General features: G+C 36.6%; 1 protein-coding gene across 1 annotated transcript; it reads right to left on the reverse strand.

The window, feature by feature from the left end:
• Positions 1-1,723: 1,723 nt before the first annotated feature.
• Positions 1,724-26,290, reverse strand: LOC129223132 (golgin subfamily A member 6-like protein 4). The gene is made up of 6 exons (XM_054857698.1): positions 26,210-26,290; positions 21,648-21,902; positions 20,593-20,769; positions 19,872-20,048; positions 2,932-3,129; positions 1,724-1,801 (listed from the first exon to the last, which is right to left on the reverse strand). Exons 1-6 carry the CDS (start codon positions 26,288-26,290, stop codon positions 1,724-1,726), a joined length of 966 nt encoding a protein of 321 aa, XP_054713673.1.
• Positions 26,291-27,615: the final 1,325 nt, after the last annotated feature.

The following is a 27,615-nucleotide window of genomic DNA, read 5'->3' on the forward strand; positions in this document are numbered from 1 at the left end:
ACTACACTTACTCACGCAAACGATAACGAAAATCAACTTAGAACGGAAACAATGCCTGTTTTTGTTTAGTTTCACTTGCATACCACCTTTTTTTTATGAATCCTTGCATTACTTCTTGAGATATAGCAGTCGCATAAAACGCAGAAAATTATTCTGTGCGCCATCCTTTTGAGATGATTGAAGCCAAAAATAAATAAGCAACTCGCCATTTAAGATATACCTGTAGACCAAATTTTGTCTGAATCCTTGTATCACTTCTTGAGATATATCAGTCACAAATAATAAAAAAGAAAGGGAAAAAACATTCTATTGTACCGCCCTCTGGTGTTATTGGCTCCGACAGCTGTCCACCTGCTGCATCCTAACATTTTATTTGATTCCGGGCATCATTCTTGAGAAATGTCAGTCACGCATATTGATGAAAACGTTCAGTTGTTCCACTATCTTGAACCAATTGGCGCAAAAAACTACTCAGTCCTAAATCATGGGTACTCGCGGGCATCGTTCGAATTCTTACTACAGGTTTTTAGGTAGAATGGCAGCAAAAAATCGGAAACATACACACGTAATATTCTTAAAGAAAAGTTTAAAACAATGCAGCGAACGTCTGAACTGATCGCCGTCAGAACTTTTTACAGTTGGTAGATAGCGAGTCACAAGAAATAAGATAACGTAAAAAATGAAAAGTGCGTTTGCTTGTAATCTATATTTATTTGCTGAAAAACAGCCAATCGTTACGAAACAAAACGGCAGAAAGTTTTTAGAATTTATCAAGAAACTTATTTCTCTCAGTTCCATTTTTAATGGAGACATTCATTTAAGGCAGTTACCATTTATTTGCAAATTTGATGTTTAACAGCATTGTTAGACATTTACATTTTTCTTACCGACTGAATGAGCGAATTTTGAACCGGCGACCTCCTAGACTGGCGACATTTTGAACCTGTGACATTTTGGACTGACGACATTTTGGCCCGACGACATTTTGGACTGGCGACATTTTGGACCGGCGGCATTTTGGCCTGGCGACATTTTGGACCGGCGACATTATGGACTGGCGACATTTTGGACTGGCGACATTTTAGGCCGGCGACATTTTGACCCTAAACCGGGGGGAAGGGGGGGGGGTTCTGAAGGCCACCCTTTAAAATTAGAAGTTCCTTGCTTTTAGTACTTTTTTCTTTGCAAAACATTTCTTCTTCAGCAATTAATGAATAAGTTATTAAAAATGTCAAATTTTAATAACTCTAATTTGTACTGAAATCGATTTCTAAAATATCCTACCATGAGGAAAATATCTGAGCCCCCCCTTAAAGTTTTGCATATGGGCGCCCTTGGGCGGAACGTTATGGTTACTTTTAGACAATCAACATCTAAGCGTTTCTGACCACAATCACATGACTAATTGCGGGAATTAAACGGTCTAATTTTCAGCCAAGTGATTTTTCAAAGGCATATTTCTCGAAAATTTATTTAAGCTGGGAATTTAATTTCACAGTGAGGGTGAAACAGATTGCCAAATATAGAACTCCTTCATTTTGTGACGACCACTTCCAACTCTTGACAACCGTTTTCAGGAAAAGTAAACTCTACGTTAGAAGTACTGAATTGCTAGAAGTTATGTTCTGAGGGTAGAAGTTGAAATAAACCAAAAATTGTAATAGGTGCTTAACATCAATTAGCAAAGTAATTGCAGAGTTCGTGAACGTAACATAAAATGCACTCACATCGATTGGTCAGCTGTTGAAGGTGTATCGTCCTTAGTACTTTTTTCATCTTTTTCTCCATCTGTAGCGTACACCTAAATACAAAAATAAACGCTTTTTGAAAACATCTGTTATTTTATTAGTAACTTGTGCTTATTTCTCTAACGAATTTCACTTTTATTTACATTTGATTACCTGCCGTCTGGCCACTTCAGTACCAACGTCAAACACTATTAATGTTAAGACCTGATTAATCCTTCTTTCAATTTAAAGAAAAAATAGTCTTGCCTTCTTGGTAAAAGACACCGTTCAAAAGTAAAAAGCATTAATTTTGAAAACATTATACAGAATAGAGACTTTTCGTTCTGTTTTATTATTATTATCATCATCATTGCGAAAGACAGTGCCACCTCCCTTCCTCCCCGTGTTTTTTTTTTTTTCATTCTCCTAATTCATGTAGATGTGCTAAATTAATGTGGTACATAACATATTACATCTATTACACCTATTACATAACCTATCTTCGCGACAACCTTTGGTTCCTGCAGAAATCGTTGTAAAGGGAGGTGGTCACTTAATGGGAGTTGCTTTAAATATTTTAAGTGGAAATTTTGAAAATGGGTGCCGTAAAATTCGAGTTGTTTTAGTCCTATCAGGAAAATACTTTTCGCGAACCAGTAGAAAATGACGTCGGAAGCGGGATAGCGTATCCCTAGTAGCACAATCGGTTGGGAGATGGTTGATCAACGGTGGTGCTTATGGTTGGTCAACAGTGGAGCTTATGATTGGCCAACAGTGGGCAATATCGGGCTTTGGCAACCGTCACCCAACCAACCATTTGCCAACGATCTGCTACAGTGCCTAACAATTTCCCAACGGTGACCCATCGAAATTATTCACGGTTGGTCTAACGATGCCCAGAAACTGTAGAGTCATCGTTGGCAACCCACTATTCCCCGCCGGTTTCTACCGTTATCCACCGTTGGCCAACCATCTCCCCACCGTGAGTGCTATTTGGGGAAACAGACGACGTAAAATCGTCGTCACTGGATTATCATACCAGGACAGATTTTAGGGGTGGTCTCGTGCATAAAAGACTCCCCTTTACAACCCGACCGTAGACATTAGCTTATCATTTCAAGCAGGTATAAACAAGTGGATTCCAGTGTTATTAAAAAAATTTAAAGTTTTCTTTCCTTTTGAATTTGACTAGAGAGTTACTCACTATTAGAGGAACCGAGTTCCGTAACTTCCTGTACTGTTCATATTTTTCGTCAACCATTTCTTCAATCTGATTGAGTAAACTGGTGTGTGTGGAATGTTTCACGAGCATTTCCCTTAAGTCTTCTCTGTGTCTTCGACCGTCATTATCAAATATCATTCTCTGACGATCCAGAAAATCTTGCAGGTGTCCTTGTTGGTCCTGTAAGTAAAGATTTTATAACGGCATACTGGTAGAATGGCGGACTTAGAGGGAAAATGACCGACTCCAACTCCGACTCTTTGAGTTTTAAACCTTCGACCCTGACTCCGATACCGCAGCCCTGGTAATGACGATACATTTAAAACCGAAGAAATCGTGATTTTAAAATGAAAAATAAAAAGATCTGGACATTTTTGGTAGCAGGGTCATTCCATAGAAATGTCAACCTCAACCTCAGAAATTTCTTTTCCACAAAGCCTTAATTGTGACCTGTCATTCCATTCAGCATACCTTCTAGTACATAAATCCAGTAACAGTTTGCAAAAATTTCATTCGATGTTTTTCTTCTGACTCTAAACGTGCGAGGTTGTAGAAAAGGCTTAGCATGTGCAAAAAACATGCGTCTACGTTTTCTTGTGTAATGTAAAAATTTTTGCAAATTTTTAAAAGAACAATGTTTATTCTAAATGATTAGATGTTAGCCCAATTAAATTGACTGTTCTTTTTGCATACATTATAAGATAAGTATTTTAATTAGTTTGGTTATTTCACTGAAGATATTTACGTTACGTTAGTCACGAAAATGTGCTATTTTCTGCTTAAAAACTAAACCAGATGATTGAACCAAACAGCACTTTTTATTTTCTTACATCTGTGTCATATCTACTTAAAAAGGGCAAAATATTTATTTCAGTCTCAGTAGATATAAAATAATTAGTGTGAATAACGTAACATTTGAGCTGTGACTAACGTAACAGTTTGCACGTGACTAATGTAACATTTTAAAAATGACTGCTAATATTTAAAACTTATATAATTTAATGTACATTTTCATGAACAATTTCGAATGTGTAGGCATTCTACATTGATTAAAAATATAAAGGATGAAAAATACCAGTAAAATTACATTGTATATACCTTCTGTTTACTTAGAAAAATACTTTTTTTAAAGGTCTTTATAAAGATACTTCCAATTTAAAGAATTATTAAAAAAGAAAAAAGGTGAGTAAAGCAAAATGAGTACTCTGCTGAATGTGCTTTCAACACAAGAATCCAAGCTTAAGAATTAAGTTAATAGAAATACAGTCTTAACAAAGGAGAACGTCTCTATTTTTTAGAAAATACATCTCCACCTATTATTAAAATGAAGTAATGGCTGCCCGTTGGAAAAAATTTGAAGATGTTACATGATACAGTGACAATAAGCGCTGCTGCCATATATTTCAGAAAATGCAAGAATGATCATTTAGAAATCCAAACATTTGCGGTGATATCTGGAATTAAAATGCACTCTCCAAAAACGTTCGAATTTTTTTTTTCAATATTACATTTTAATTCAAAAGCATGCACAACACTATTCGTTCGATGAATCAGTAAACCTTAAAAAATAATATGCCATTGAAAAGTACTACGGAGTTTCTTATGACGATAACTAGTATATCGGCAGAACACTAGAATTCGGTGAAACTATCAATTTGCATAAAGTTAATTTTTTAAAAGAGAGATATTTACGATTAAATTAGCCCAAGAATGATGTTATTCAGTTTGTAAAAGCATTTTTTTTTATTTGTTTATTTTTTTCGCACATTCAAATTGAGTTAATTGAACTGAATCCTTCCATTCAATTTCTTGCACTAATATAGAAAAAAAGTAAAGAAAGAACCATAATGCAACACAAAGAAGGTTCCTAAAAAGTGTAAAAGTAATATAAGAGCAAGAAATTAACTATAAAAAGTTTGTTATATGCATTCATTGCTTGTTATTCAATGGTTACGTTAGTCACGTTACATTAGTCACACAGTTTTTCGTAAAAGCACCATTAAGGGGCAAAATGATTCATCTATAACAAATCTGTAGTACATTTTTAAAAATTGATTGTTTACCTCTTACAAATATATCGGTCAATTTTAAATGCCTGCGTAAGTTTCAGAAAAATTTGCCTCGTAACATAAGCATTGTTTCTCAGGGTTGCAAAAATGTTACGTTAGTCACGATGCCTTTTTTGGTGAAAAAACACCTGCCAGCGCTTATTTTGCTTCAAATTCTTGGTAGAAATGAAAAATAGTCACCTTGAACATTTTTAATCTGCATATTAAACCAAAACGCATTTATTTTTACTCCCGGTGTAAGTAAAAAGAGTTTGAAAATAAGCTGCGAATGTTACGTTAGTCACTATGGAATGACCCAGCATACATTACATTTGTGATGTGTCTCCGCATATTTAAGGGCATTGTTGAGACTAGGTCAAAATCAGAAAATTAAAAGAAAAAAAACTTTCAGAGCGATAGAAAATGCTTGCAACGAATCAAATTGGCCATTTTCTTGACTTATTCATTATTTTCATTACTTTCTTGGTTGAATTTCAAACTCATGACATTTTCGGGATCTTTTGATCTAAGACCTGTGCGCGGTGCTCTTTAAATTTACCAATCGCTCAGCCGGCCTAGATTTGATGTCGCAAAAGGCTGGGGTGTGGCACTGGTGGCCAAAGTAGGTATTATAGTCCTGGCCCCACAATGTAGTCCCGTAAAATTTTTTAGGTCCAGAGATTTTCTCTTTAGAATCTTGATCTGTAGGTGTTCTAATGTGAGAATATCTTGGGTAGACATGTTGAATCCTGCGCGAAATAATTTTACAGGCCATCAAAGATAGCGGCCATTTTGGTTCACTTGCTCATTACGTTTTTCGCAATGGGCGTACCAACAAATTTATTTTTAATTTTGAACTGCAGTTTTTGGAGTTAAGGAAGTCAATTAATGTATTAATTATGTCATAAAAGCCGCTCTAGCTGTTTCCACAATTTTACGTGGAGATATCTCCGACATTTGTTGTTGAATATTCTGGTTACTAAAAAGGGTACAAAAATTAATAAATAATTTAAAATGCTCATTTTAAACTCCTGTTTATCACATACATGTTTCTTCAACAACACAATAAACAAAAAATACAAGATTAGTTACTTTTAAAAAAGGTTACGATCTGTTTTTGCATTGCATGTTATTGCACTACAACGGACGTCTGTATCATTTGATGCCGCAGCCACTCTTTTTGAGCAATTTTTATCAGCCCAGTCTATGTGTGGAAAAATTCGTAGATCTGCATCTTCTCTTGAGTTATTCTAATTAAGCTCTTCAATGATGTGTCTCAAATATCCTATGAAAAGTATTGCAGATTGCTTCTTCATTAACTGTTAAACCACTAGCAATAGCTGAAAATGTAGCATTTTTGGACATTTCTTCTATTTCCTTGCGTGCTAGTTACTGTAAATTTTCCTTATTTGATACTGAAGATCAGAATTTTTCTACCTGCATCGGTACTAGTGTTTTTCTGTCAATTACAGCAATGTTTGTTCTGCCCTTAGTTGATTCTCTTCTCATCTTTTCGGATTATTTCACAACATGCTGCAAATAACTATCGAACACAGGATGAAGTTCATGAAAAGAGCATACAGGAATGAATCCATGCAGAACACTGCTGATAACTTCGCCAAAAATTTTCTTTATTTAGCGGACTTGTGGCATGAAATATATAACGAAGGCAGTTTTTATTGGGGATACTTTGCTAAATAAAAAATGTTCTGGGAACGGATATTTCTGCAATCTAGCTTGGTAGGTGAATCACCACCACCAGGGGCGTGCACAGGGGAGGGGGGGGGAGAAGAGAAAACTGTTGGCCCGGGCCTGAGCCTGAAGGGGGCCTATTATTTTTAAAACTAGGGATGAAATATGTGCTTAAACAATATGGAAGGGCGGCCGAAACATTTGTGGGCATTTGTGAAGGACCCCAAATTTTCTGTGCACGCCCCTGACCATCACATAATGTGTTCGTTGGAAACAAGTCATGACCTAAAATATTTTTAATGCATTCTCCCCTTTCTTTCGCTATTTCCATGTCTCTGTACCCTTGTTAAAGTTGGTTCTTTCCCATTAGCTTAGAAGTGATATTTTATGAAGAACTGTGTGCCTCAAAGCATGGTAGGTTGACTTTGGAAAGTAATTCAAACAATTTTTGAAACAAAATGTATCCAGTCTGAACTGGCGGTATGGTTCTGATCAATGATTCATGATACTCATGATACTGAGAAGGCGAATCCTGACACTACCATTCACAAGTTGTTTAGTGAGAAAGTTGTAAAGTTGCTCTGTTTCAGAAATATCATAGGGATTTACATGTTGATAGATAAAATCAACAAGTCTTTTGACATTTTCATCAAAATACTAGCTACGATTGCCTATAAAAATAAGGATGCGGGACACTCTCACAGTGATCCATTAAATGAGAACTAGTAAGACCACGAAACACATTGCATATCATTAAAATTTCATAATACTCTAAATGCCACTCCGGCAACTTTTTTTCGTCTGCCCTGCAATTTCTCCGGCACTTTTCTGTGACCGTTGAATCGTTTGTTCCAATTTCATCTCTGGCTTCACAGCATTGAATTTTAACAACAAATTTTCCTTGAATGAATTTTTCTTACAGGTAGGGACACTCATTTTCTAGCGCCCTTATCCTCTCTACGTACCATGTTTCATATATTAGATAAATGATGCAATCAAATACACGAAAGACTGGAAACAGTAATTCAACAGTTTGAACGTATGATTTGTAATTTTCTTCGCGATCAGCAATAATCAAGTGTTTTACAAGTGATACCAGTGAACGAAACACTTCCCAACCCTTGCACAGTTCTGATTTGTCACTACATCCTTTAACAAAAACTCAATCTCTGTTTTCAAGCTCTCAATATTTGTGCGTAGCGATTGAATCATTATTTGACTTTTTCCCTCATCTTTTGAGCCAAGAGCATCCTGAACCGTCTTTACTCGCTTAGCAGAACTTCTCTTGTAGTCTAAAATCAACATCTTATAATGATTTTCTCAAGATTCTCAATGATTTTCTGCAGTCTTCACAGCTTCTTGTGAGCTAAAAGCAGCAGCAAGTACTTTTGGAGATAAATGACTAAAAAAAAAAAAAAAAACCAACAAAAGTGCATTCTTTCTTTAGGAAGGACAGAAAAGAATCCTTTCATTATACGTTGTTACGAGAAATAGTTTTGTTTCATTAATAAAAACCAATGCATTTTCATCTACATTGAGCATCAACACTTTTATTTCTGAAAGAATAAATCCCTGCCCAGCATTTAATAGAGTTTTTAATATTTCATTTGCCTTTTTAAACTGTTCAAATTTTGAGGATAGATGTTGCGCAGACTGTGTATTGGTTTCTCACTCATACTTTCGAATATAAGAACTTATACAGCTGGAATTTGCATATGAATTCGCAGCAGAAACATTCATATCGCTGTTAAGATCTGCTACTCTGTCAAAAACTTCGTCTTCATTTGGACCTCCTTCAGCACTTTCTGATTTTTCTGAAACATTGTTTTCACCTTCAAAATAACTTGTCTGTGCATTTTTTTCTACCATTTTTTTAGCGTTTTTCCTCTTGTGTATTTCTTATAGCACTAGTTGCTGCAATGACACACTATATTTTCTTGCCGCGTTTTCCAATATTGCGTCTTTGCGTATTTCAGCAGCTTCCCGAACTTGTTTTTGTCGAAGAACATAATTTTTCTCTTGATTCCTTTTTACAAACTACATATTCGTTTGTTAAAACTGTCTTCAAGATGTCTTCAATTGCCTACCAAAACTTTCTGAACTCGGTTTAGAAATATCAGCCATTGCTAAAATAGTTATTGTCACAGAAAAACATGAAGCAAAAAGTTTTTGGAACTGTGGAATATTTTTACTCGAAAACAATTACTTTGATAGCAGACGATAAATAACCTTGAACAGCGTGAAACGATGAGGGGGGGGGGGGGGGAATCCCTATAGCTACTGATTTTAACATGAATGCAAATTTTAATACAGTAGCTTATGCATATGAAAGGGCTGTTTTGATCAAAAAATCTCCTTCATAATGTATTTTTGATCAAAAAATCCCCTTCGTAAGGTATTTTTGATCAAAAAATCTCCTTCAGAAGGTGTTTTCAATCAAAGAATCCCCTTCAGAAGGTATTTTTCATCAAAAAACCCCATCAGAAGGTATTTTTGACCAAAAAACCCCCTACAGAAGATATTGCTGGCTGCGCTGGTGACCTTGAAAAATATTAATTTACACAAAAGGTTTTACACTTTGAAATCGTTTGGTTTCATTAAGAGTTATTAATTTTTGTACACGTTTAAGTAACTAGAATGTTAAACAAAAAACGTCAGAGATACCTCACGTAAAAATTGTGGAAAAAGTCAAAGCGGTTTTTATGACATAACTATTACATTAATTGACTTTCTAAAGCCCAAAAATTTCAGTTCAAAACTAAAAATAAAATTTATAGGTACGCACGTTGCGAAAAACCTAATGAGCAAGTGAACCAAAATGGCCGCTATCTTTGACGGCCTGTAAAATTATTTCGCGCAGGATTCAACATGTCTACCCAAGATATTCTCACATTAGAACACCTACAGATCAAGATTCCAAAGAGAAAATCTCTGGACCTAAAAATTTTTACGGGCATACATTGTGGGGCCTGGAATATTAATACCGGAACACATTGTCGCAATACCTTGATAATACTGGTGGCCAAAGCACTTTATATTACTAGATTACAAAGTGATAACTGGGACAGCTTTTGGCATTTGACACATTCCTTGGACTGTAATCCCAGGTAGCACAAACTATCGGATTTACGTTGGAGAAAGGTTGAAAAAGCATCGCAATGGTTGGAAATATGTTTTGGTTAGATATTGGTTTTTTTCATACGCTCATCCGAAGCATCGGAGGATGGTTTAAAACCAACCTATATCCGACTAAACGCATTCCCAACTTATTTCTAACCTTCAAACCTGTTTCACATTTACGCCCATTTATTGCAAGCTCGTTGCTGATTTGCGCGTTCTGCGATGCGTGCGTAATGCGTCCCGTAAGCAACCCCCCCCCCCCCCCGCCTCTGCAGTCTTTTTGAGACCCAGGATTTGAAAGGGGTGAGGGAGGAGTGCGCCGGGAGCATAGCCATTTTCTTTTTCATTCCAGGGTCACATACACATTCACACGTGTTGCACTTGCTCACGGCGAGTGTTCAATCCTCGCAAGAGCTCAAGTCTTCTAAAGTAAATCAATTCATTTTTCCAACTTCTTTCTTTCAATAAATTTAAAACTAAGATAAAAGTTTTTTTTTTGTGCTTGTGTGTGTGTGTGTGTGTGTGTGTGTGTGATCATTAAATGCATTCTACTTTTATTCGTTTTCCAAGCTTGACAAATCATTGTGGCTGTGCAGGCCCAGATTTTTTCGTTTTAAACTGCTTGAGAATTTTCTACAAATTCGTATTGGCAGGGGGTTTTTAGGGGGAGGTTGCTTCTAGGGGTATTTTCTTTTTTTTTTTGAGGGGAGGGGATCTCCCATGAATCGAAATTCTTAAAATTTTTGCGCATTCGAACTGATTTTTTTTGATAGATGCTTTAACTAATTTTTTAGAGAATGTTGTGAATGCTTTGAATTCGTTTCAGAATTTCGTGTTGTTCCTTTGTACAACGTGTTTCGTGTTCCCCCTTCGGTAATTTTAAACGCACAATATTTAAAAATAGTTTGCTAATCATACAAATTACACGTGAAATTTACCATAGAAATAACATTGTGTCTTTGAATGAACTTTTCTCTTTGATGGATAAAATACATTAAAATTCCTTCCCTATAATAATAAAATGAAAAAAAAAAAAATCAATGAACATGAACTTTTGAATGAAATGGGAGAGTATAATAGTTCGGCAAAACAATAAAATAAGTACTTTTCATGATATTAGAGTTTAACCCACGTCATTTTAATTGTTATTAAGATTTACTAACTGAATGTGTATGCGTACGTTTTTATTTATTTATTTTTTTTTTTAATTCTTTATTTCAGGTCAAAGCAAAATTGAACCTTCAAACAAGTTAGGTTATTTTTCACGGCAGAATTTTAAAGTCAAAAATTTTATTCTGTCTTAAGAATAACCTTGCTGGTAATTAATATTTCCTGAAAAAGAAAAAAAGAAACTAATGTATGCTTATGAAGATAATTTTCGTGTAATTATTCCGAAAAATGAAAGGTAAGAATTATCAATATCTTAAATTTTTGTTCATATTTTATTGAAACGTTTGTAAATGATAGGGAAATGATAAATTGTATGTCAAATTCAGTCATTTATCATTTTATGTTAATGACTGAAAAATTATTCTTTACACTCGCTCTTCTAAGAGCACCTCGTAATACTTATTTTATTAATGAAATGCTACAGTTAAAGTAGATAATGTAACGGATTCGGTGCGACTTCCACTTTCTTGAAATGAAGACACAGTTCTTGATAAAAACACAGGAGCTTTATTTACACTATGTACAGGAGAAATCGTTAACAACTGCTAAAATAATCACCAGCAATTAAGCAAATATCACTCAACACCGTAAACTCAACGTTTACACACGTATTTACTTCCAAATACGAAAACAACACAGCGAAATGCCTCGCTATAAACAGAGCTAATACACTCTCAGTTCGAAATCTCAACCGAAACTCACTTTTTATCCATCGCTAACGGTTTATATACACACCGAAAAGAAATCTCTCAAATATTCCACACGCTTCTGGAACATAGTAGACCGTTATCAAATTTTATCAATAAACGAAAAGGAAATAGGGGGGTTGTATACTTTAGCCATATGAAAAGGGGTTGTATATTCATTACGGGAAACTATTTACAGGTTACGTTACTACAATAATTACCATTTACAGGATTTGTAACATTGCCCCCTTCCTAAGGACTGCACGTCCCGGGCAGTACAATCCCCAGAAAGGGTGCCAAACTTCTATCACAAGTTCACAATTACACACATTAAATAATAACTAACAGATACAGAAAACACAATAATAACAAGAAATATTACTAAACATTAAAAACAAAAATTATCTACAACTTTTATGTTATCAACCATGGTTGTTTACGTAATACTCATGAACTATGGCCATAGTATGGGGCTAACCGATCATAATGTACAACCCTAAGGTTTGCATTAGGTGATTTTTGGATCCTCACTACGACGTCATTTAGTCGGTTAAGGACTTTGTAGGGTCCATCCCAATGCGACTGCAATTTGGGTGAAAGACCTTTCCGTCGGATCGGATTCCATAACCAAACCTTGTCGCCTTCGTTGAATTCATGTCCAGTAGACCTTGTGTCGTATCGGGTCTTCATCTTCTCCGCCGCGATGTTGATTCGCTCTCGTGCGAAGTTGTGAACGTCTTCCAACCGAGCCTGGAGATCCTGGATGTACTCCTCAGGCGATGCAGGCGCATCCGGAGGACGACCGAAGACGAGATCACAAGGTAGCCGAAGCTCTCGTCCGAAGAGCATCTGAGATGGGGCATATCCGGTAGTCTCGTGGACAGCACTGCGGTAGGCCAGCATGAACAAAGGTAGCTTCTTGTCCCAATCCTGTTGATTTCTGGAGACCATAAGTGAGAGATTATTCAGGATTGTGCGGTTAAATGTCTCCACCATGCCGTCCGATTGTGGGTGTAGTGGTGTTGTCCTAGTTTTCTCAATTCCAAGAATTTGACATAGGCCCTTAAACACAGCAGAGATGAAATTCCTCCCTTGATCGGAATGAATCTGCAAAGGTGTTCCGTATCTCGAGATCCAATGTTGGACTAGAGTCTCTGCTACGGTGGTAGCCTCTTGATCTGGAATGGGATATGCTTCCGGCCATTTGGTGAAGTAGTCGATGAAAACAAGAATGTATTTGTTCCCATCAGCAGTTCTTGGTAGAGGACCCAGGATGTCGATCCCAATTCGTTCGAAAGGAGCTCCAACGTTGTACAGATGAAGCTTCCCTCTGCTTCTTTTCTTCGGTCCTTTACGAGCAGCACAGGCGTCACAAGAATGGCACCACTTCTCCACGTCATCCTTCGCCTTGCTCCAGAAGAAGCGCTCCCGAACTTTATTGAGGGTTTTCAAGACACCAAAATGTCCTCCAGTCGCACTACTATGTATTTCTTTCAGAACATCTGAAATCCTTGATCGGGGAAGTTTTGCCGTCATCAGATTCCCATTTTCGGTACAGTACGCCGTTCCGTAAATGGAGTGAGTTCCATAAAGCCCAGTATCTTTTTGTTGCAGGGCTGAAGATGGAAACGTCCTGCCAGCTAGGGCGCCGACTGTCACTTTCCATGAACTCCAAAATTGGTTTTATGTCGGGGTCTTCAAGTTGATCTTTTCGAACTTGGTCGTCCCTCCATGGATCAGGTTCTGATGATATTGGAGTCACTGTCACCTGATAGGCGGTAGGGCTAGTCGTTCCATACTGTTTCTCGATTCGGGAACAATAATTGCAGTTCTCAGGACAGGGTCTCCTTGATAAAGCGTCTGCATTACCGTGAGACAACCCTTTTCGGTGCTTGATCTCCATGTCATATTCCTGGAGCCGCTGTATCCACCTGGCTATCTGGCCTTCTGGATTCTTGAAGTTCAATAGCCAAGTTAACGATGCATGATCTGTCCGAAGCAGAAACTTTAGGCCGTAGAGGTAATGATGGAAGTGTTCTACAGCTTTCACTATGGCCAGTAACTCCTTTCTGGTGACGCAGTAATTTCGCTCCGACTTTGATAAGCATTTGCTCCAGTAAGCGATGACATGTTCATTGCCGTCAATTTCTTGGGATAAAACAGCTCCAATGCCCTCGTTGCTCGCATCAGTGTCCAGGATGAAGGATTTTTCAGGCTGAGGATAGGCGAGGATAGGCGTTGATGTTAAAGCCTCTTCAGTCGTAGAAATGCATCTTCGCATTCTTTGGACCATTCAAACTTTTGCTTGCTCTCCGTCAGCTTATGCAAAGGTCGTGCAATGTTGGAAAAACCCTTTACAAACTTCCTGTAGTACGTGCAGAGCCCCAGGAAACTTCGCAGCTGATGGATGTTTTCGGGACGACTCCAACTCTTGACCGCAGATACCTTCTCTGGATCGGTTTGTACACCCTCAGAAGAGATGATGTGACCAAGGTAGTTCACTTCCCGGCGGAACAAATTACATTTGGACGGGCTTAACTTCAGATTGGCTTCCTTAAGCTTTTGCAGCACCTTCCTAAGATTTGCCAGATGTTCTTCGAAGCTGCGTCCCACGATGATGATATCGTCTAAGTAGACCAGACAGGATTCGTAAGAAAGTCCTCTTAACACTGTCTCCATAAGACGCTCGAACGTAGCTGGTGCATTGCAGAGGCCGAAGGGCATCACTTTAAACTGCCATAAGCCTTGTCTAGTTGTAAACGCTGTCTTTTCTCGGTCCTCAGGGTGTATCTCAACCTGCCAGTAGCCGCTCTTCAAGTCCAGGGTCGAAAACCACTTGTGTCCGGAAAGAGTGTCCAAGGTGTCGTCTATCCGTGGAAGAGGGTAACTGTCTTTCTTGGTGATTTCATTCAGCCGTCGGTAATCGAAACAAAATCTGGTGGAGCCATCTTTCTTTCGGACTAAGACGATGGGAGAAGCCCAAGGACTGGATGACGGTTCGATGACATCATTCTCCTTCATCTCTTTCAGGAGGGTCTCAACTTCTTCCTTCTTGGCGAATGGTAGTCGTCTTGGATGCTGTTTAATAGGGGGGTGTTCTCCAGTGTAAATCCTATGCTGCGTTAAATTCGTACGGCCAACATCCTCCGATGCTGATGAAAACAGATGCTTGAAGTCATCCACCATTTGTTCCGCAGCAGTTCTTTGATCTTTCGATAATGCCGCACTCCGAATTAACTTCGATGTCAAGGACTCGGAAGACACAGTCTCGGGGGAATTGATTCTTCTAATGATGCAGTTTACTGGAGTACAAGTTGCCAACACTTCACCTTTTCGGATATTCCTTGGCCTTTCACTCACGTTGGCGACTCTCACAGGAATTACATCCTTAGAAAGGTCCACAAGCGTAGATGCCACCAGCACTCCCTTTAGGCTATTGCTTAGGTTAGGGTATCCAATGAGTCCAAATCGAAAACTATTGCTTTCTTCAATGGAGCCAGGTATTAATGATTCTGACCTTGAGGGAATCCATAAATCTGTTTGGGCTATTATTTGGTGAGCGGATTTTACATCATTTTCAACGTTGAAGATGGCTATGTCTTCTCTCATCGAGTGCAGTTCATTAGTCTTGAAGTCAAGGGTGAAGTCGTATTTCTTTAAAAAGTCCAATCCGAGAATGAAGGGGTCCGTGATATCCGCAACGAATGCCGTATGATGGTAGGTGGCATTCCCAAACACTATTTCCAAGTCCACTTTACCCTCAATCTCAATTTTGTCGCCTGTCACAGTCTGGAGACTTACGCGTGGCGATGTCCACAACAGTTTCAATCCAAATTCACGAGCCACGTCTGTCCTAACGATTGTCACATTGGCTCCAGTGTCGACAATCAGTTTGCAAGGATTCCCATTTACATGGGCGTAAATGAAAAGTCCATCACTGCCACTACTAGAAGAGGAAATCTGCAGAGCTCTGGTGGTGGTATTTCCTTCCCTCGCGTAGCTTGGCGAGCCGGACAACTCCTTCGCAGGTGTCCTTCACTACCGCATTTCCAGCACTTCTGCTCTTGTTTCTTTTGGGCTGTTATGCTGCTCAGATGTCTTGCCAAGTCACCGAGTTGTCTCTCGAGTTCAGCGAGGTGGGACGACCTGGAATCAGACTCATCAGCTTCCAGAGTTCGGATGGGATGGCGATCCACACGGGTTGCTTGCTGGGCGGCCTCCAACTTCATCGCATACACAACAGCAGAATTCAGGTCTTTGACATCCGCCATCCGTAGAGCTTTCTGGATTTCCGGATCTCGAACTCCGTCGATGTAATAGTTGAGTGCCAGGTTGTCTCGAACATCCGCAGGACAGTCGCAAAAAGCAAGATGAGACAGTCTCTCGATGTCCGCCGCTAGCTCTTGCAGGGTTTCCCCGGTTTTCTGGAAACGGGACTTCAACTGGAGTCGGCTGAAATCTTTCTGGCACTTCTCACCGAAGCGAAGTTCCAACGCAGATGTGAGGGCGGCGAAATCCAGGCGCTGACTGTCCGGAAGGGTCCGGAGAATGGCCGCGGCGTCACCTCTCAGGGATGCTGCAAGATGACAGGCCTTGGTAGCAGAGTCCCATCCGTTCGCTTCCGCCACTATCATGAATTGGGTCTTGTACACGTGCCACGAACTTTTCCCATCAAATCAGGGGCGGCAAATAGGGGGTGCGAGAGGGGGCGGTTGCACCCCCAAATTTTTCACTAAGAATAATATAAAATGGTAAAATTCAATTTAGATAACTTAGAAAATCATTTGCCTGAATTTTCATAACAGAAAAAACTGATGGAGGATAAGTGTTTGCCTTAACTAAAGAAGTAATCTCTTCATATGGGTAAATATTTCAAAATTGAGTAATCTATGTTATGACGGAGCATCTTGTATGAGATACCCGTACAGTGTAGAGTCTGTGCAATTTTTCAGGTAAATTCCATGTCATTTTACATAAATTTTTATGCTCATATTATAACTTAATGTTCAGCTAGTAAGTGTTCATTGACGCCATGTACTAGAAACACATTTTAGCAACTCGGTGTATCATATGCTTTCATGGGAACTTTTGTAAAGATATGCTATTTTTGAAAAACATCTCACATCAAAAAATACTTTCACATCAACAAATGTATCTTGAGGCTCTTTACTTGACAATCTCTGAGTGACAAGATGGTCTTCAAGAGTTATAAAAGCCCTCTGGAAGAATTACTGGAAAGCGACCTTTTCATTGATAAAAAATTTGATGTCATTTTAATATGTACGAGTATGCCTTTGTCTGAATTTTTTGTTTACTTTATTTATACTGCGGAGCGTTTTTTTTTTTTTTTTTTTGATAAATGCTACACTCTATCATAAAAAATTTAATTCGCTAATCTTAATTCTTGGATTGACAATTGAAACTCTTAGTAATTTTCGCATTAATGCATACTTGAACCAGGTGTGGAACTTTGTGACAGAACTTTTCGTAACAGTTTTTAATGTATGCCAATGTGGAAGAAGTGACAAAACCCAGATGAAGTTTTAGTCAAAATATTAAATCAATATTTTGAATAAACTGATCAATTCAGTTTCTCAAGAAATTGAGACAGGATTTAATGAGATATATTTATTATTGGTCTTAACTTCAATATTATGTAGGTTGGTTACAGAAAGCGAAAATAAAATATTACACTTATAAGTAATAGCATGAGGGAAGAGGAATTGTTTTGTGAAATGTGATTATACTTTTTAATGACACAAAATAAATACTAGCCTATTTAAAAAGCTTTCTTGGTTATTTTAAAAAGAGGAATCTAAAGGAAATGTGCTTTTTTGACATAACTTTCTTGCTTCCATTGTTTTTTGACTGTTTCAATCAGGTCAGTCATTTGAAAGATGACTTCCGTGATTAAATTGAAAAACCGATGTAAATAAAGCACAAATTTACACGAAAATACAGCATATAGCTATTTCAAGGCTACAATAATGGAGCCTCTTCATCGGTGTAAAAAACTACGCACACAACCAGAAAGTTGTAGGAGAACTGAACGTCAATCAATTTTGACTTTCGTGTCTCAGGAGGTTAGAGAATTGCCTTCGAAGCGCAATGAGGTAAAGCAAGACCTTCCTCTTTAGCTATACTGGCAATAAATTAAGTCATTGGATATTGATTAACTCTAGTTACAAAATTTTCTGTTCTTCCTGACTCCAAAAATGGCAGATTAAAACTTTACCAAAAAAATAAAACTAGTACCGAGATATTTTGTGAGATAACTTATAACAAAATAAATTTAAAGCTTCGGTCGAAAAAATTTTAATTGTTCTTTACAAACCAATTATTCTTAACATTAAAACCATTTAATTATCAGTTCTTGTTAAACAATATGTATTTTATACCGTTCTGAGGAAATTCATGTTCAAGAAACTCGACCTCCCAAACGAAATGCTGAAATGCCGCCCCTGCATCAAATGTGGCCAGTTTAATGGACGGTCGAGCAACAGATGTGGGAGCGCAAAACTGTACAGAGCTGCTTTCCGCGGTCGCCAATCTCCTTTCCATGTCTTTAATTATTTCTTCCTTAAATGAAGTAAATTTCTTGTCTTCTTCTTCCAACTTATTTTCCACATTGGCGATACGCTCTTCCACAGTATCAAATTTTTCTTCCAGAGCATCAACTTTATCTCCCATGGCGGTTAGTTGATTCTCCATCATGGTTTTCATCGACGTTAGGTCACTTTTTATTTCATCTTGACTTGTAGTAATTTTAGCAGTTAAATCACTATTTAACTGTTCTTGGTTAGTCGCCAATTCATTTTTCAATTGTTCTTGGTTAGTCGCCAATTCATTTTTCAATTGTTCTTGGTTAGTCGCTAATTCATTTTTCAGTTGTTCTTGATTAGTCGCTAATTCATTTTTCAATTGTTCTTGATTAGCCGCCAATTCGTTTTTCAGTTGTACTTGATTTGCAGTCAATTCATTTTTTAATTGGTCTTGATTAGCCGCCATATCATTTTTTAATTGTTCTTCCATTGCGCGAGTAATCACCATAAAAATAAAGTCCAAATTCAAAAAGTTTTTATGAAAAAAATGTCCAAAGTCACACTTACTCCAAGAAAGTCCAGAAGAAGCCCCACGTTGGGCGCCAAATTGTAACGGATTCGGTGCGACTTCCACTTTCTTGAAATGAAGACACAGTTCTTGATAAAAACACAGGAGCTTTATTTACACTATGTACAGGAGAAATCGTTAACAACTGCTAAAATAATCACCAGCAATTAAGCAAATATCACTCAACACCGTAAACTCAACGTTTACACACGTATTTACTTCCAAATACGAAAACAACACAGCGAAATGCCTCGCTATAAACAGAGCTAATACACTCTCAGTTCAAAATCTCAACCGAAACTCACTTTTTATCCATCGCTAACGGTTTATATACACACCGAAAAGAAATCTCTCAAATATTCCACACGCTTCTGGAACATAGTAGACCGTTATCAAATTTTATCAATGAACGAAAAGGAAATAGCCCCCCTATTTCCTTTTCGTATACTTTAGCCATATGAAAAGGGGTTGTATATTCATTACGGGAAACTATTTACAGGTTACGTTACTACAATAATTACTATTTACAGGATTTGTAACAATAACATTGGAAGATAGTTGGTTTAGCGTTGAAATTCATAGTGGAGTAACGTTAGAAAATGTAGGTTAAGAATTGTTTTTTTTTACATCGAAATTACGTTTGGAAATTGTTAGTTTACTGTTGGGTTTTACATTGCAACAACATTAGAAAATGTTGGTTAAGCGTTGCTTTTTACATCGAAATTACGTTTTTAAATGGTTAGTTTACTGTTGTATTTTACATTGGAATAACATTGGTTGAACGTTGTATTTTACATCGAAATTACGTTTGTAAATGGTTAGTTTACAGTTGTATTTTACATTAGAATAACGTTTGAAACTAACCAATAACCAACCGTTGAATAACCGTTTTCCGACGTACCGTTTTAAGGTATGTTCCGACGTAAGATGCCGACGCTGGTTCAATGTAATATGATAACGTTGGGCCAATGTTCGTGTGCTAGCTGGGATATTTATTAAAAAAAAAAAAAAACTGATCTCTAATACCATTGTTTTGTAGTGCAATTAACATTGAGTTCCGACTCCGAGGCCAAGAAGTAAAAGCGTCCAAACTCACCGTCAGGGCTTCAATAAGCGTAGTGTCGTCCCTTATTTTGCCCTCCATTTTCCTAATATCATCTTGAAGAGATTGATTTTCTTCTGCGAGAACTTGATTTCTGGAATAAGCCAAATCAAGCTTCCTCCTGAGGTCAAATCTTTCGTGTTGTCGATCTCTCAACTCCTTTTCCGTCACCTTAGGAAGATAAGAAAAGATAGCTTTATAGGTAACTAGCAAACATACCCAGCGTTGCTTGGGTCTGAAATAATATTGAGAAACTATTGATACTTTCCTTTATTTATTTTTAGCTGTGCCTTGTGGTTTGCCCGCGTTAATAGACAACAATGTACTAAAAAACTATTTTAGTGCATCAATTTCAATTTATTGTTGCTTCACTCCTTTTAGTCATAGCGTAATGTTATATAGCCTATAGGCATCCTCAATAAATGGACAATTCAACACAAAAAGAATTTTTCAATTCGAACCAGTAGTTCCTGAGACTAGAGCGCGTTCAAACAAACTCTTCAACTTTATATTTATTAGTATAGATATGTCATTCTGAGTGTTGTAATTATAAAGTAGATGTCATAGGTGACGAATTTTTGTTTTTCCAAAATAGTCAGTTAATATGACTTAATGTAATTATGACAGCTTTAATTTAAAAAGAAGATACTTTTTTTTTGGTGAATCGTTGCAAACTTGTTGTGTGAGCGACCGAAAATATTCTAATCAAAATTACCAGGTAAGATTCTTGAGCTTCTTCACCTTCTCTACTCTTTTCCAGTGCCCTTTCTTTCTCCAGGCGGAGCACTTCGACTTCTTTACTCAGTTCCTTGTTTCGATTCTTCCAAATTTCAATTTTTCGTTTCATCTGACAACAGCTTTCGATTAGATACTTTAGTTCTTTGCATGGAATCTGAAAGCAAATTGAATACATTACATACAAATACTTAAAATATAGGTACATAAGTTAGTCGTTGGAAGGCAATAGTGATATGTTTAATTATAATACGTGATGAGTATATTTTAGTTTTAAAGGGGAGAAAGTGAAACATTTACTCGTATTGCAGATAATAATAATAAAATTTATTTACTCGTATTGCAGATAATAATAATAAAATTTAATTCCTCAAAGTAAATGATTATTATATTTGATTTCTGCGAGAAGCTTCGAAAGCATTGAACTCTTTAAAAAAAGTCATGAACAATATCTTCTTTTCATTGCTTAAAAGAAGGGTACTTTCCGTTAAAGGTATTTCACTTGGCGCATTTCTTATTTTTGGCGATTTTAATTTATTTATCGCTATTGCAATGTAAAAATTTCGTCGACATTCAACAACTTGAATTTCTAAATTCTAGGATTGCCATATAGAACTTGTAAGTATCGCCAATCGCTTTAAGCAATGTTTCTGTTGTCGCCAAACCAAATAACGTACTTTTAACGGAAAAGTTTCAAAGGAAAACATTTCGAGAAAAACAAACCTAAAATAACTATATGGTGGCACTTAGCAATACGGTGACGATATTTCGTTTCTGAAAGAAAACAACGAATCTTAGTTACCACAAAGGGCAGTTAGTTTATTTTAAAAAAACGTGGTTCTACATAAAGTTTGAGGAGTATTGAATCATATAGCTAAAAAATACCTATGAATAAATGTAGTTTATGTCGAATGCAAAAAAAAAAAGAAGAAGAAGAAGAAATAATGTAACTATAGAGAACAACTCTGAATGGATGCGTAATGAAACACTTCATAAACAAGTTTAATTCATATGGCAATCTTATCGCATGTTTACTTGTTGTTCAAGAATATCCTTCGTTATGTTTCTATCTTTGCCGCTCTTATCTTTTTCTTTTCTCTTCGGTTCCTTTTCAGTCTCGTCATCGGAAAGTACATCTCCTAATTCTTGAATCTTGTTCTGAATTTCTGTTATTTGGTCTTTCAGAATGAGTATGTTCTCTTGCCGACCTTTGAAGTCACCAAAAGTGTCCAGCTTTAAGAAAGATTTGATATTGACATCATCGCTCCCTGTCAACTCTTTACCTATGACCTAAAAAATTAACATGCTGGAAATTAATTGAAAGGTCACTGCTCACTACTACGATTTAAAAATAAACTTTAGTTCGATAAAATGTAAAAAAACTATGACTGACTGCATGCATTTAATTTGCAAAAATCGGTACTTCTGTATTGTAGTGGCCACTAGTTATTGAGATTCAGTAACCCTGTAACCGAAACCTACCGACAAGATGTTGGTGAAATTTTTAAGATGGGATAAAAAGTAGAGGAAGTGTAACCCTATTTTCTTGAAGGGCCGTTCTAAGTCACGTGACAGCATTTACCGTTGAAGTACGAGTATAGAAAGAAAACTGCCTTTTTCACTAGTTTCACTCGGGACGCGTAGCCGTAGAAGAAACACGTGGCTTGATGATCCGTATTTCACATTTACCAAATCGATGCTTTGAACTTGCTCCCTCTAGGTACTAATTCCTGCTCTAAAGATGAAATCTCCTCGAATATGGCCCCCACTTAATTCTTATAGGCCGTGACAATCGCTGAAACTCATGGCAACAAAGAGGGCGGGTAACCCCTGTTTCCATTACTTTGCCATTGATTGGTGGATTCAGGGGTTCCGTTCATCGCTTCGTGCGGTCAAAATGGGCGACGTCCAATCAAAAATGAACAAACTTTGAAACGTTGACATTGATTGGTGAATGCATGAGCTGCAGGAACTACTTTGATATACCCCCGACAAATCGGAAATTTGGCGACTTTTTTTTTCTCGTCAAGCAAAATATCTGTTTTTGGCACCTTTTTTTTCTCGCCAAGCAAAACACCTGTTTTTGTCGCCTTTTTTTCTCGCCAAGATATCTTCTCGCGAAATTTCTTACACACTGCAGCCTTCAAGAATCCAACCTTCATCAAAAAATCAATTAAGATCTGCATATCCTGAGCCAAATGATGCACAAATAAACAATTAACAATACCTGACCTTCCAACTGTCGGCCTACCCGACGAAAGTGAAGAACAACTGTCAATCTTCCGACTCAAAATTCCCTGAAACTTTTCAACAACGCTATATACTGTAGGTATACAGTAGGGCATATTGAAAGCTAAAAGATGAAAATAATTAATAGAAAAAAAAATTTAGTAATTGGAAAGAAGATAGATTTGCAGATGATTGAATGAAATGGCGCTAAAACATATATGAAATCCAAAAATTGTTGCCACAAAACATTAAAAAAAAAAAAAACTCAAACTAGTATGTTGTGACCATCACGAAACTTTCTTCTAAATTTTTCTTTTTTTTCTGATCCCTCCCCATGCTTGACAAGGAAGCAATATTCCCAACAAAAACAAAATTACACATGCAAAAACTTGACGACCATCCCAATGTCTGAATTATTGCAAAAGCAAAGCAAAGAGCGAAAATGGAAAGTTATTTTAAAAGCCTTGCTTGAATTAATTACAAATATTTTATTTGTTAACAAACATAAGATGGCAACAGTTAAAAATGTTAAACCCCCTTTTTAGCTGTTGACACCAAAATAAAATCAGCTATTATACCCACTAAGGGCTATTGCCGCCGATAAATTTTTCTTTCATTCCGTTCATTATTTCTTGAGATACAGCAGTCACAATTGACGACAAAAAACGTTCTATAGCTCAACCCCCGTTTGAGTTATTGACACCAAAATTGGATCAGCACCTGTTTCTGTTAATGGCAACATATGGACCAAATTTTGTTTGATTCCGCCAGTTACTTCCTGAGGAATAGCAATCACGCGTAACTCAAAAAACGTCCCATTACTCCCCCTTGGAGGAATTCGCGCCAAAAACCAATGGGCACAAGTTCACATAGGGGCACATATGTGTACCAAATTTCGTTCGATTTCATTCGGTAGTTTTTGCTGTAGAGCGGCCACAAAAAAGTGGTCACACACAGACGTGACACACACACACGGACACACACACACGGACACACACATGCACACAGACAGACAGACATTTTCCAAAAATAGTCGAAATGGACTCAGCACACCTCAAAACGTTCGAATCCTTCGAAATTCGAAAATTTGCACGAATCCAATACTTTCTTCTATATATTAGATATAGAAGAAAGTAAAAATTGTACAAAATACAAGAAAATACTAAATTCGGCAACAGCAAAAACCTAAAAGCTGAAAAAACCTAAATTGGCAATACCAAAATAAGAAACAGCAACCCTAAAAAGTCCGTAGGGAGTGCCGAATTTGGCGCGTAATTTTTGGGGGATATATCAAAGTTATACCGAGCTGCATTGGTTAAAAGTCAATCAGTTGAATAATAAGCAAATCACATTGAAAAATTTTGTACTTTGTTAAAAAAGCACCAGCCAGTGGCAGTTTTTGTTTTGACCTATTGCCACTGGCGTAACATGACTGATCTAAAAATTTAAATTTTTGAACAAAGGGTAACCATGAGTGACGGTAACGGGTGAATTCGTTAATTTTCTAAAACGGGAATGCCAATGAGAAATAATTGAATCCTCAATCTTGATCAATTTTATTCGACTGGGGAATTTTATTTCTTCAGAAAAGCAGTATGAAAAGGATAAACTAGATTAAAATGTTTAAAAATGTGTATAATGTATTGAAACTATCATCGGGGGATTTATTATAACACGTGGAACACTTGGCGCATTTTCAAAAACTTTCGCCAAACTAGTCAAAATAAACCTGTTATCTGCTTGTAAAACGCTGTCATAATCAATACTGCTGAAATTTAAAATTTGATGTTGTATTTTTAAACAAAGTAATACATTGAACAAGACTAAAAGTTACATTAAAATGAAAAACATTTCGCCAATTCGGAACTCCAGCGCTCGAATACGCTACCTTGCGGTGATTTATAAAACTGCGTCTGCACCTAAAACATTGCCACGTTGCGCATCACGTGTGTCTGTTGACGTAAACGCGGTCAGTTTGTTCTGAGTAACGCATTCAACATGTCTAAGAACGCCTTCAACAACAGAAATTAATTCGTCCCTTAGTAGTATTCTCGAGCTTCTCAAAATAATGTTAGTTTTCCTTATTTCTTTCAAAAAAGTATTAAATGGTGGAAGCGTAAACAAGAAAACTCTGGATTAACAAAATTGGATAACGTTATACCAGGTAAAATTTTTTATTGTTTTGTATGAATTTGTAAGAATATGGGGGTTTTTTTAATCTTAAATTAATTAAACTTACCATATTTTACAGCAGCATTTAGTTGGAATGGACAGTATGCAAAATATTTTCTTGAATATATTATCGTAGAACAAAATGAATAACCGAGAAAGAATTTACTTTATTCCTTTTATTCTCAGCTGAAAGGTTTCGCCAAATTTGTTTAGGGTTATTAATTTTTAGTATTGTGCGAGCAAAGTAGCCTTGGCGAGATTTCGCGTTTTTAGTTAAACCATTTTTAATTTTTATCATGAGTGGAATAAAATGGTAGTAAGATTACAGAATTCGATAAGTGAAAGGAAATAATGGTCAATCAACTGAAAAGAAAACTACCACCATATATCCGTGAGAATTTTGTTGATGATTTGCATAACATGACACAATTAAATCGTAACTCAGAAATTAGAAAAATCGAAACAGAAAATTTTTAAATGAACCGATTCGGGAATTCGAGAGAAATAACTCAACTACAAATGGAAAAAAAAATAAGCGCTAGCCAAGCAAGGCAAAAAAGTATCATCTTCTTTCGAGAACAATTTGTAATGTCACATTGAATTTTCTATCATTAATTGTTATTCTTGTCAGGCCACAATTATTATTTAGTTTTATCAAGAATTGATAAATATCGAATTCAACATCGTGGAAATAGCTGCTTAGAACTACGAACTACGTAGTTTGCATGAATCTTTGACGTTTAGTAATGCTTCTTGAATTCTCATTTCTTTCTACGTGGGCCAGAATATCCACAAGACTTTGAAAATTAATTTTAAAAGAATAAAGCGAAAAAATCATACGTACGAACAAAAATCACAACACTTTCAGCATTTTCTTCGTTACCATGTGCGTTTGTTGTAGTTTTCAATTCCGCCATTAGACAGTGACTTCAGTGCCCCCTATAGTTCGTTGGAGTTGCGAATAACGAAATTAAACCATAATTTTTTTTTTTAAATTGCCAAATATTGAAAAAACAATCAATAATTCACATGAAAAGTTCCATTAAAATATAAAATAAGGTAGGCATAAAGAGCAAAAATGGCAACAGCAATTCGAACCATGTCGGTTATTTTTCTCCAAATGAAACCAGCTTCGATGCACAAAACATCAAGTGACAGTTCTCTGAAGGAAAAGTACCAGTCAATGAGATTGTTACCTTTTTTGCCACCAGTAGTTCTTTCCTAAGCATTTGGTTTTGGTTTTGATAGTCAAGGAGACGGAACTTCAAGCGATGCATTTTTTCTGTCAACTGCGTTGCGACTTCGCTATCTTCATTCTACGGAAAACAAATCCAAAAACGAAAACTTTCAAGGAAATAGTAAAACAGTTTAAGTATAAAATTGTCCGATGTTAATATAATATTTTTCACTATTAATGGCTCAGCTAAAGTTTTGTACTTTTTAATACCATCCTCCCAAGTGAGAAGGGTGCATTGAGAAGGGATAAAAGGTAGAGAGAGTAAAGCCTTCAACATTAATATTAATTTTCTCTCTCTCTCTCGTTTTTTTTTTTTTTTTTTTTTTTTTTTTTTTTGGTCTCCTCTTGTTCATTTAACTTGTTATGGTTGTTAATAAAAGCCAAGCGTAAAACATACTCTGATTTGGATTACAGGAATCAAAAGACTTAAAGGACTATATGATTAGACTAGAGGACCCGACAGACGTTGTTCGATTCAAACTTGGTAAATTGAAAAGTTAAAAAATGTCAATAAACTATCAAGTGTTTGAACCGTTTTGTTGAAAAAAAATAAGTAAAAAGAAAATGTTTTAAGCTGCTTGGTGTCAGAATGCGTATAGTATTTATTAAAACTTGATTTATCTAATACCCACTGAGCAGTTGTTTTATTAACTATTTTTTCTCCCGTACTTGATGGTTTGTTCCTTCAGCCATACTCAAGGGATAAAAAGCGTCCTCAGATATTAAGTGTAAAAAAACTACCCATCTAGAACAAAACGTGAAATCCCGCTGGAACGTCCGCCATATGAAAAAGAGCAAAAACAATCAAAAGAATATCGTTTAAAAAAATGATAAAGGTAAAAACGATTATCTGAATAAACTAAGCCCCCCTCCCGATATAAAATAAACATTCTTCAATTAAAAGACTAAACACTCTTTAAAAACAATTCTTTGCAATTTGAAATATTTCACCAAACAAACGAAAAATACAATAAATTAGATTAACAGTAGCTTTAAAATGTAAGCAAATGATCACGCAACTCTATTGTTTATAGTCAAGCCACCTGGTTACTGTAATCCAGCTGACCAGTGAGCGAAGCTAACTCCGACCGATTAGCGGTCCGATCTTTTGAGCGAAAACTTTTAAAACTTCATATATTGCCTAATTTCTTCTTTCCCTGCACTGATCTTTTGTGTACAGAACTACCCTGTTGTAATTTATCTGGACGAAAATAAAATTTGTTTCGTCTTTAAGTTCCATCATCTTTCCTTTAATAATGTACTAATTAGTTTGATAATTCTTAAAGTATTCTCAAAAGCTCAGATGGATTTGGGCCGAGAAACAAATGTTGCTAGGTACGGTATTTTCTGATCATTTAGTTAGGA

The sequence above is a fragment of the Uloborus diversus genome, chromosome 5 (genome assembly GCF_026930045.1).
Source record: "Uloborus diversus isolate 005 chromosome 5, Udiv.v.3.1, whole genome shotgun sequence".
NCBI classification, from domain to species: Eukaryota; Metazoa; Arthropoda; class Arachnida; order Araneae; family Uloboridae; genus Uloborus; species Uloborus diversus.